The 11,349-nt window shown below is 56.8% G+C and overlaps 4 protein-coding genes across 4 annotated transcripts; 2 read left to right on the top strand and 2 right to left on the bottom strand.

Moving 5' to 3' along the window:
• Nucleotides 1-120: 120 nt before the first annotated feature.
• Nucleotides 121-1,907, bottom strand: PHSY_001644 (translocation protein; the record flags this gene model as incomplete). The annotated part of the gene is made up of 2 exons (XM_012332272.1): nucleotides 121-1,452; nucleotides 1,596-1,907. 2 exons carry the CDS (start codon nucleotides 1,905-1,907, stop codon nucleotides 121-123), a joined length of 1,644 nt encoding a protein of 547 aa, XP_012187662.1.
• A 445-nt stretch (nucleotides 1,908-2,352) lies between these two features.
• On the top strand, nucleotides 2,353-6,585 carry PHSY_001643 (condensin complex subunit; the record flags this gene model as incomplete). The annotated part of the gene is made up of 1 exon (XM_012332271.1): nucleotides 2,353-6,585. The coding sequence occupies one exon, from the start codon at nucleotides 2,353-2,355 to the stop codon at nucleotides 6,583-6,585; it is 4,233 nt and encodes a 1,410-aa protein (XP_012187661.1).
• Nucleotides 6,586-7,029: 444 nt separating this feature from the next.
• On the top strand, nucleotides 7,030-8,643 carry PHSY_001642 (hypothetical protein; the record flags this gene model as incomplete). The annotated part of the gene is made up of 1 exon (XM_012332270.1): nucleotides 7,030-8,643. The coding sequence occupies one exon, from the start codon at nucleotides 7,030-7,032 to the stop codon at nucleotides 8,641-8,643; it is 1,614 nt and encodes a 537-aa protein (XP_012187660.1).
• Nucleotides 8,644-8,763: 120 nt separating this feature from the next.
• PHSY_001641 (hypothetical protein) lies at nucleotides 8,764-11,178 on the bottom strand (the record flags this gene model as incomplete). Its single annotated transcript, XM_012332269.1, has 1 exon — nucleotides 8,764-11,178. One exon carries the CDS (start codon nucleotides 11,176-11,178, stop codon nucleotides 8,764-8,766), a length of 2,415 nt encoding a protein of 804 aa, XP_012187659.1.
• Nucleotides 11,179-11,349: the final 171 nt, after the last annotated feature.

Genomic DNA, 11,349 nt, shown 5'->3' with positions numbered 1-11,349 from the left:
AGAGCACTACTCGATAACACGTTGACACGATTACGAGTTTTGATTGAAAATGAAACGCCCCATTAAGGAGGTTGAGTGGAAATGCAACGACGTAGCCAACACATTTGCCGACCTAAGGACTTAGTTGATATCGTCCAAGCTGTCAGAAGCGCCCGGACCACCGCTACCAGTAGCGTTGTTCTGCACACCACCATTCTGCTGTGCAGCCGGAGTCGACTGAGCAGCCTGCTGAGGAGGCTTTGGTGGCGAAGCGGGGGCGGCAGGTGCTGCTCCCCCCATACTGGACAAGGCCTGCTGTCGTGCGGCTGCGCCTGCACCGCTCGAAGACGACTTCTTCTTCTCACCCGCTGCTGCTGCTGATGCCGTAGATGCCTTGCTGCTCTTCTTCTTGGGCGCGGGAGGAACGTCCCAAGCCCAAAACGGAATGAACGAGTCGACGAATCCGACATCCTCGAACAAGTTGGGGAAGATCCAAATACCCGGCTTAGCCACTACGATGGTGATCAACCAGAAGATCAACCTGACGATGGCAATGGCGAAGAACAGACCGATCAAGCCCAACGCACCGATGGAAAGGTACCAGACACCCAGTCGCATCGTAGGTGGCCAGAGTGGGAACATGACACCCGCCAACATGACAGCGACCATACCCAACCCTGCCAACTTGAGACCCAGCTGCGAACCTTCGTAGAGCCAGACGTAGTAGAAGTCGCTCTTGAACATCTGCTGCGGGTTGATCTCGACGACCTTGGGCGAGTCCTTGCCGCCGGTGCTAGGACCACGCTCGACGCGGAGGAAAAAGGCAAAGGGAATGATGTTGTGCAGAGCTTCTTCGGCCTCTTCCTTCGAGGTGACCTTGGGAACGTCTTTGAGCTTGGCGTAGGCAGGCGAGAGGAGAGCCTTGACGGCGGCAGAGCCTTTGAAGTAGTCGACACGCTTGCCATTGAGCGCACCTACGCGTGTCTTGATGCCCGACTTGTTGCGGAGGAAATTGACCACATTCCTCGCTGGAACGGGCGCGCTGGACTGTTGTTCCTGCGAGAGCCAAGGGGTTATGGCATCGTCGTTGATAGTGTCGTCGAAGCCGGGGCAGCAGCCGGATTTGCGTTTAGACGCGCGAGGTTGAGGCAGGGGAGGGAAGAATTCGGAGGTACGGGAAGTCATGTCAATGAATTGTTGAAGATCGAGCTGATCGGGCGCATCGGCAGCCAAGTCAACGTAGTCGGCATCCAGTCCAGCAGAACGGTCGTGCCTGGGCTCGACGATGGGAGCGCGCCTTTGCTGCTTAGACGCAACGGCAAAGGGAGGAGCGGTGGTCGAACGCAGATTGCGACGACGTGTCTTCGTCATGCTGTGCACGAACAACGACGACGATGACGACGACGATGGCAACGTTGTAGATGGCAGTGTCTGAGACTGAAGATGATGAGGCTCTTGACGGCTCTCACCATTCTGGGCCAAGACGGTGGGGACGTGACCGCTCTGATCGGCTTAGGACAAGGCGCAAATGCGGCTGCAGATGAGAAATTCGGTTTAAACTTACCATTGTGAGAAATGTGATACTGTACTATTGAGAGCTTGGGCAGTCGATTTACCGTGGGAGGCGAATAGAGAGGCGTGGGAACCTTGTGCGGTGCCAACGAGTTGACTGAGAACGTTAAATGAAGCGCGGCCCGAATCTCTTTTGTAAAGTGGTGTGTGACCGAGTGCGTGCGCGAGTGGGATTGGTGGGCGTTCCCTTTGAGGCGACAAGCGGTTCGGCAGATGCTGATGATGGTGGTGGTGCGATGGCAAAGGTCGAAATGAGGAAGCGACGAATCTTGTTGGTCCTGATGATCGTGCGTCGTCGGATCTTCCTTCTGAGCTGCAAAAGAGCGTGCGACATGTGCGTCCGTTGTCGGTCTCATTCCGATTCTTCGGCTCCAGCGTGTCTCTGCTGGCTGACGGAATCGCCGATTATGTGCGCTGATTGGAACTTGATTTCGCCAAATCACGTGAACCATCGCGGCAAATTTCGACTCTAACACGTAAATTCGCCCGCAACAAAAACACGACCAAGCCAAATGCACGCGTCTCTCTGCCGTTTCTCTTTCAGCCAAACGAGACCAACACTCCCTTCCCTGCAGTCAAGGTTGTGATTGTGATTTCAGCGAAGCGCATCCAGGCGACTCGGACTCAGCTTTTTTGGTCGGTCGAGAGGAGAGAGCAACACCTACCGAGACAGGCTGCAGTGACAGCAGCCGGATCGCGTCAGATTCACATTACCACCACCACTACCACCGTCACCATCAATAACACCTTGGTCAGGCTGCACGCTCTTGCTCCAGGGGCAGGCGCATTCACCGCCTCACAATGACTTCCTCGGATGGCGGCGCTGGCGACTCCAACAACGGTCGCTTCAACCTCGCCGACGAACTCCTCTTGCTTCAAGATGAACCCTACATCATCCCGCAGGAGGTCGCCGTCGACGACATGAATCAATCCGAACAGATCTCCACCCTCGACTCTGCCATCGACGCCATCACATCCAGTCCCGACAATGTCTCAAATCCCGAAATCTACGACCTCATCCGATCCTACCTCAAGCACTTTGCCAACCTCTCCCCCAACGCTTGCAACAAGCTTCTCGATGTCATCGCATCGGGCATGTCTAATGCCCTCGATGAAGCACAACGAGAGCTCGACGGCGACGACCCGAACGCCTACGCTTCCCATGCAGACACGCTCGAGCGATTTGCCTTCCTCCTTCAGTGGCTCGTCTCGGTTGCAGAGAAGCACAGCGGCGCTCGTTCCGACAGCGCTGGCTCTGCTGCTGCCATCGTCGCTGCCAGAGGCGGCGCTGGCGCACGTCGTGGTGCGGGCGCAAAGTCCGCTGCCGCCGCTGCTGCCGCTGCTAAATCCGGTTCCGCAAAGGCAGACGCATGGCCGTGGTCCAACTCGATTCCTGCCGTACTCACCCTCATGTCCAAGGCCGCACGCGTACGTAGCGAGCGCATGTGGACCGTCTCGGCCGCCCGCGACTCGTTCGTTTCGGGTTGTCTCTTGCGTCCTGCCCTCCTTCTGCAAGAGAACGAGCTGTATCTCAAGGTACCGGCCATCAAGCTCGGCATCTTCAAGGTCATCTGCCAGGCTGTCAAGGCCCACGGTCAGGCTTTCAGCGCGCAGACCAGCATCATGCAGAGCCTTCAATACTACGAGCACCTTGCAGAGCCAATGGCAGAGCTACTCGCCGTCATGCGTCTCGAGTTTGACTACGAGCGTCTCGGCGAAGACGTCCTGCGCGAAGTCGCTGCCAAGAACTTCGGCGCCATGGACACAAAGAGTCCGCGCTCCTTTGGTCGCTTCCTCGTTCGCATGGCCGAGCTCAGCCCTCGTAGCGTGCTCAAGCAGATCAGCCTCTTGCAGAAGCATCTCGACTCCGAATCCTACCCGATGCGAAATGCTCTCATCGAGACCCTTGGTTTGCTCATCAAGGAGCTCGCTCTCACCGACGATTCTCTCAACGCCGATGGTGGCGACTCCGGCTCCTCTGGCGACGCAGCTACCGACGAGAACCGTGGCAGCGCAGAGGCTCGCAAGAAACAGATCGAGACATTCTTCGACCTTCTCATCGAGCGTTTCCTCGATCTCAACTCGTACGTCCGATCCAAGCTCATCACCGTCTGCGCACGTCTTTTGGATCTACCCACCAAGTTCCCAAAACAGCGAACCGAGATCACCGAAATGGTCATCCGCCATCTCGAGGACAAGAGCAGCGGTGTCCGCAAAAACGCCATCGTCCTCCTCACAAAACTCATCCTCACTCATCCCTTTGGCATGCTCCATGGTGGAGAGCTCTGCCTCCAGGAATGGCAGGCCCGATTCGACCTCGTCTCCAAAGAGCTCGAAGAAACTGAGGGATCCCTCAATCTGCCAGGCGAGAACGACGAGGACGAGTCCGAAGCTGCCGAAGACTCGGATCAAGACATGGACGAAGACGAAGAGGAGGACGAGGCAGACTCAGAACAAGATGGAGACGACACAGTCATGCAGGACGAAGATGAAGACGACGAAGACGAAGATGCACCTCGAGCCCGCGGTCGCAAGTCTGTCAAGAATTTCAACGCCAAGCAGAAGAACAAACCCAAAAAGGCTCGCCGTTCCGGGATCGACCTCCAGGCGCTTGCTGCTGCCCAGGCTGAGATGGAGCCCGTCGATGCCGAAAAGGTCATGCGTCTGCGTCTCACCAAGCGCTACTACACCGACGCCATCGCTTTCATCACCCAGATCGAAACCGCCATGCCCAACCTCACCCTCTTGCTCGCCTCGACCAACAAAGCCGAAGTGCTCGAGAGTATGGAGTTCTTCCGCGTCGCTCACGAGTACAGGCTCTCGGGCTCTGCTGAAGGCGTGCGCAAGATGGTTCACCTCATCTGGACAAAGGACAACGCTCTCGTCATGGAGGATGGCAGTCAGCTAAAGGGCGTTCGATCGCGTCTCATCGAAGTCTACCGAGCCCTCTACTTTGACGCTCGCGCCGACCTGAATGCCAAGGACAATATTGCCCGCATCGCCAAAAACATGATCGAACGCACTTTCGGTGCCACGCTGGCCGAGCTCACCTCCCTAGAAGAGATGCTCAAGACCATGCAGATTGAGAACCTCGTCCATCCCGAGGTCGTCAACAAGCTCTGGGCCGTCTACTCGGCACCACGTGCCATCTCTGCCGCGCAGCGAAGAGGCGCCATCATCGTCTTGGGAATGCTCGCCACCGCCAGGCGCGAGATCATCTCGGAGCATGTCGATACGCTTCTGCGCGTCGGTCTCGGCCCGTTGGGAGCACGCGATGTTGTGCTCGCCAAGTACACCTGCGTCGCGCTTCAACGACTCGGTGGTAGCGTCAAGAAGGTCAAAGGTGCGCTCAGCGATGAAAGTGTGCGATATCCCATGACGCATCCGCTTTTCGGTCGTCTGCGTGCCGCCATTCAGATGTCGGGCGATGTGCTGAAGGGCAACAGCCGTGCAGAGTGGTTCAGCTTGGCCGAGAACACCATCAACACCATCTACCTCTTGGGAGAGCAGCCCGATGCCATGTGCACAGACATTGTTCGCAGCATGACCTCGCGCGTGTTTGGTGGCAAAGCTGCCAAACCGGACCGCCACAGCGATGACGATGCGGCCAGCGATGTTTCCATGGCGGATGCAAGGGACGCCGCGTCGAGCTCGGATGCACCCATCATGGGCGATGCATTCCAGCTCGCCCAGCTGCTTTTCATCGTCGGCCACGTGGCGCTCAAGCACATTGTCTACCTCGAGTTGGTCGAGCGAGAGTACAAGCGACGCAAGGCAGAGGCAGACAAGGAGAAGGCTGTCGCTAAAGCCGTGTCGCAGGGCAAGGCCAGCAAAGCCGCTGCTGCCGCTGCCGCTGCTGCGGTGGAGGAACTCGATCAAGTCGCCGGAAACGCCGAGGACGAGATCGGCGAAGTGATTGCCAGCGTCCGTGAAAAGGAGCTGCTGTACGGAAGTCGAAGTGTTCTGGCCATGTTTGGTCCCATCGTGACGCACATTTGCAGCAGCCCCAAGTCGTATCCGAACGAGCTCGTGCGTCGAGCCGCCGTGCTGACGCTTTGCAAGTTCATGTGCGTCTCGTCGACGTTCTGCGAAGCCAACCTGGCGTTGCTGCTGCACATCCTCACCACGTCCAAGGACGCCGTGATCCGCAGCAACGTCGTGATTGCGCTCGGTGACATTGCCGTCTGCTTCGGCTCGCTAGTAGACGAGAACTCGGACCGTCTGTACGCAGGTTTGGGCGATCCGGATCTGTCGGTCAAAAAGCACACGCTGATGGTGCTCACGCACTTGATCCTCAACGGAATGATCAAGGTCAAGGGGCAACTCGGCGAGATGGCCAAGTGTCTCGAGGACGAAGAACCGCGCGTTTCGGACCTGGCCAAACTCTTCTTCTCGGAACTCGCGACGAAGGAGAATGCGGTGTACAACAACTTGCCCGACATCATCTCGCATCTCTCGATCGGAAAGCACGCCGTGGACGAAGAGACGTTTGCGCGAACGATGAAGTTCATCTTTACCTTCATTGACAAGGAGAAGCAAGCCGAGAATGTGGTCGACAAGCTGTGTCAGAGGTTCAGGTTGACCAACTCGGAACGACAATGGCGCGATATCGCGTTCTGTCTGTCGCTGCTTCCGTACAAGAGCGAGAGGTCGGTCAAGAAGCTCATCGAAGGATTGCCTTTCTACCAAGACAAGCTATACCACGCAGAGGTGTACAAGAGGTTCCAGGAGATCTTGGCAAAGGCGAGGGCCAACAAGACGACTGCTTCCGGTGCTGGTGGACGAGGTGGCAGCGGTGGTGGGGCGGGAGGCAGTGCGGAAGGTGCAGGTGACTTGCGTGAATTCGAAGAGATCTTGGCACAGGCTGCGGCCAAGGGTGAGCAGGACGAGGCGTTTGAAGGTGCGGCGCAGGCCAAGGTGGCCAAGCTGACAAAGGCGAGGGGCAAGGGTGGCAAGACGAGCAATGCGGCGGGGACGGGCACGAAGAGGAGCACGAGGGGCAGTAGAAGGATTTCGGTCGCTAGTGATGAGTGATTCGTTGTGATTCGTCAGTGTACTTCTATGACCGTTCAAAGGTGTCTGTGGCGGCGTTCGCTTGTGTGACAAGGAAGGTAAGGATGCTGTTTGAGAGCGATTCGTTGGAGAAGTGGTTGGGGAGAGCGGAACTCGGAGTCGAAACTTTGGGAGCGGTGTGGAGTTTGTCAGGGTCCAAGTTGCGGGATTTTTTGCGGTTGCACGAGGTTTCTCTCTTCCATCATATCGGCGGTGGTGGGCTCGTTCGTGTCACTCTCTCGGCTTGGAACATGCGACCCTGATACGGATAGGAAGGTCACAGTCTTGCACAGCTGTTGGGAACTCCGTCCCTGGAAGCGAAGGTGGATCTGATTGCACTGAGCTCTGCACCAACTACGACCTAGACACAGCACATCAAAACCGTCCCACTTGCACATCCGCTCTCGCCCGCAAGCCCGCTCCACCATGGAACGCAACTTTGCCTTTGTCCCACCACCCTTCCTAGGCACGTCGTTTCGACAAAACCATCAGATCCGATCGCTGAAATCCAACTCCTACCCTTTCCTATCAACCCATCGATCGCTGCAACCGTCCAGCTCGCACACTTCGCCATCGACTGCACTGCTAGCATCCCGCTCCCTGCTGCCTGGATTCGCACGTTCGAACCTCACCTCCTTCCGACGAAAACATCTTCGAAGATGTTATGATCTGCTCCATCTGAGCATACAGCGGGGGGAATGGGCGGTTGCGGGGAAGTTTCTGAAGGCGTTGATGGCAGCACACGAGTGGACGGATGACTCGCTCTGGCGGATCGCCTTGTTGATCCTCTCACACTCTGCACATGATGAGGCGGAAGGAGAGAGGGGCAAGATCGCTTATCTTCAGCAGCTGGACCTCGAATCAAGCGCACCGTTCAAAGCAACCGCTACGACTCCCAACCTCATCCGCGCGTACATCGCCTCGAACAGGTTGAACGACGCAATCGAGCTTCTGGAACAACGCGTAAATGTTCACCCGTACAAAGCACAACCTGAACTTCATACTATGCTGGGTATGCTGTATTTGTTCATTGGAATCACAAGTTTGCTCAACACGGAAGGATCGGAGGAAGGAGTAGAGTTGAGAAAGTTGGATAGGTCGACGAAGGGAAGAGCGAGACATTGTTTCGAGACGGCACTGCAGGCGAAGGAGGGGTGGGTGAGGGGTGAGAAGGGGAGGAGGCAGAGGATATGGGGGATGAGGAGGAGGGATGTGGATGGGGATCAGGCGTGGGTCAGCGGCAAGAGGGGGGTGGTGTGGGGGAGAGATTGGGAAGAGCAGGATTGGGAGAAGGAGGAACACGAGGATCTGAAGCGGGTCAGGAGGAGGTTGGACGGCGAAGAGGTAGAAGAGAATGAGATGAGCGATGCGGAAAGCAGTGCTTCTGGATCATTGTATTCGGACCATCCGGTGGAGAGCAGCGATGACGATGGGGAAGAGGACGAGGAGGAGAGAGGTAGAACGCGCTCCCGACGCACACTTGATTCAGACGAAGAACAAGATCCATCGAACGAAGCTATCGGCCAGCAAAAAGGCCCGAAAGCGTGGTCCGCAGCCTGGCCGCAAGTCTCGTCGTTCTTCACACCAGATCCTCCCCTCGCCTGCCATCTCGCGGAGCAGTTTCTCACCCTACTCGGCAGACCCTCGTCTTCTCAATACGCTTCACAATCCACCGCTACTACACGGGATCGCGACACTCCACGCCGTAGAAGAGCGGATGGTACCCCAAGGTCGGCACGGCAATGCGATGGAGGAGCAGAGGAAGACACGCAGAGCGAGGCAAGCGCGGGTGTGAGGATGGACGGGATTCAGTTGACGAGGGAGGAGGCGGAGGCTAGGTTGAGGCGGATCCTGTTTGAGGATGCGGAGCCGGGAAACGTGGATGAAGGGTTGAGCGGGAGCGTGAAGAGGGAGAGGAAAAGGGAGAAGGTGATTGTGGGTGGTGAGGTGGATGAAAGGAGGGAGAAGAGGAAGAGGAAGCAAGAACGTGATCGCGCAGGGGGCAGCGGCAAACGTCGACGACGAGAAGAACGTTTCTAGCAAATTGAAATAACAATCCTTCAATCGATACCCACATCACATCCATCACAGCGGCAGACATCTTAATCACATTGCCCACATGAAACGTGCCATCGATCCATCCTGCCTCATCACGACGCATCATGAACCTAGCAAAAGCGCCCTAAATCCTGCCGAGCGTTGTTTTTCCCTCTCGCCCTCATCCAGCCCGTCCTGCTGATCGGTTTGTTTCTGTTGGGCCTCTGCGGCTTTCCAATCAGCCAGATCCGGCACTTCCAACGCATCCGCCAATGTCGTCCTGACGAACTGGACTGGGAACCTGGACGCGGTCGTCAGCGGTACCAGCCATTCCTTCCTGCTGTCGGCATGCAAAACCATGTGAAAGTATCCATCCTGTTCCTCGGCATCTTCTTCCCCAGCCGTGATCGCTAGCCTGAAGTACGAGCTCACCTCGTCCGAATTCCTCAAGATTTCCTTCTCACCAGCCACTGCTTCCAACCCGTCATCTAGCGCCTTGACCACTCCCCTGTCCTCCACAACCTGACTCAAAAGTGCCAAACACTGCGTCTGAAAATGCGTCATCCTACTGCTCGTCCTCACCCTCACCAACGTCCATTCCAACATCACATGTCTCGACCTCCCCCACAAACCCCTCAGACTCGACTTTGTTTCTTCCATCTCGCGTCTCGTCCTCTCCCTCTCCTCTGCATCCAATTCCTCTCTCGAGAAAGAGGACAGGACCGGGTGCGTCGGGGGTAAGAGGTTGCTCGTGTGCGCCAGAGGTACGATGAGAAGGTGCGCTGCTGAATGCGGGACGTCGTTGATCGTAGGATGGACGAAGGGACCTTTGGGAAAGACGAGGTAGGAGTCCGCCGAGATGGTAATGATGAGCTGCTTGGCGATCGCAGGATTGGAGAGGCAGAACCAGCAGTTGGAGGGTCCGACGGGGATCATCTGACGAGCGGAACCGGCGCGGGGAGCGTGCTGTGCGAAGGCGGGTTTGGAAGGTAAGCCTGGTGGAAGTGGCATGGTTGATTTCGTCCATCGTTGTTTCGGTGGATCGCTGTTGTCGGGAGCAAGAGAGGGCAGAGATGGGGTAGAGGAGGTGGTGGCGGGATCGGACGATTGCTTGAGAGGGCATAGGCGGATGTAGTGGCCCTCGACGTTGCAGATGCGGCAGACGTAGCCTGGTGGGGGGACGTCTTCGCTCGTTCCGCCTTCTGCTCGCTGACGTTTGTTTCTGGGTTCTTGAAACCGATAATTCGGTCCTTGATCAAGTCCACCGTCCTGCTGGGATCGTTTCCCGTTCGCTCCTCCACCATCCCCGCGGTGCGCGGAGGGCAGAGAATACGGCGTCTGCGTAGCGTTCGCAGGAACCGTCAATTGCTGCTGCTCTTTGGCCGGTGTGAGATTCAACGCCAAGAACCACCTCTTCTTCTTTTCATTGGCGAACTTGGCCAAGGACACGAAGCGTGTTACCGCTTTCAACCCTTCCAGTCGCTTTCGACCGGCTGGCGTAGATTGGAGCTGCTGCTGCTGTTGCGCTGAGAGGTACGAGGAGAGACTGGTGGTGTACGGCGCACGTTCCCAGAACGCACCCATATCGAGCGTCTCTTTCTCAATTCCGATCGGCACGCTCGCATTGGTTTCGTCGTCTGGCGAAGGAGAAGGGGCGAGGGAGAAATGGTAGCGAGGACAGGCGTGGGATGCAAGACGGGCGATCGCCGGCGAACCCCACATCCTCGCGGTGGGATCCGGCAGCCCACCTGAAGGATCCGCCGGTGTAGAGGGTGTGGAGAACAGGGTGATTCCCGTCGGCCAGCAGTTGGTGAGCAGAAGATCGATCGGTGGTCGAGAGGTCAACATGTCGAGTGCGGCGGTCTGTGCTGCCGCCCTTGCCTGGTCTGCCGACGCCAGAGCTCGAGCTGCGGCGAGTGTTCCTGGTTTGGCACTTGATGCTGAGGATGAGGTGCCATTGGTGCTCGCAGACGATGTGGAAGGTAGGCGGAAAGAGGGATGCGCTAGCAGACGATGAATTGTAGTCGGAGTGATGTGCGCGGTTGCTCCGTCTTGCGCTCGTTGAAGGTCGGACTCGTACCATGTTTCCGGGTCAAATTGCACACCGTCCGCCTCGAGATCCTGCGCGAATCTGCTTGGGTCCCAGACACCTCCGACGAACGCAACTTTGAACCCGCTTGGAGTTTCGAATACTCCACTCTTTCCCGTTGCAAAGAACAAGTTGTCTGTCAACTTGACCAGGCCTTGTGGAACATCCTTCTGTGCTTGTTTGGATGCTGCCGCGATCTTTTCCGCTAGAGATTGAGGAGGTGGAGTAGATCCTTGGTAGAAGTACGTTGGTATTGGAAGCCGAAGTGTGCCCTCGAAGACGTTAGATTGTTGCTGAAGAGCTGATTCCGACGGAGAAGGGTGAAACAGATCGCCGAGGATGAACAGTGCTGCAAAGGGTCCATGCTTCGACTGAATTGCAGATACCTTTGATATCAATTCCGTCAAGCGACCGTTGACAGGTCCCACAATGAGGACTTTCTCCGGCATCCCGTTAACCGCCTTTCTTGTATGGAGAAGTGCAAGGATGAAGAGAAGGAAGGATGTCGTATTTGAGCAAACAGAGATTTCGGCTTTCGACTCCACTTTTTTCCCAACTCGAGTCCCGAAATCCGAAACGTGATTCGCACCCTTTCCACGGTTCAACCAACGACCAACACC

The sequence above is a fragment of the Pseudozyma hubeiensis genome (genome assembly GCF_000403515.1).
Source record: "Pseudozyma hubeiensis SY62 DNA, scaffold: PHS19, whole genome shotgun sequence".
Lineage (NCBI taxonomy): Eukaryota > Fungi > Basidiomycota > Ustilaginomycetes > Ustilaginales > Ustilaginaceae > Pseudozyma > Pseudozyma hubeiensis.
This window is presented reverse-complemented; position numbering and strand designations above follow the sequence as displayed.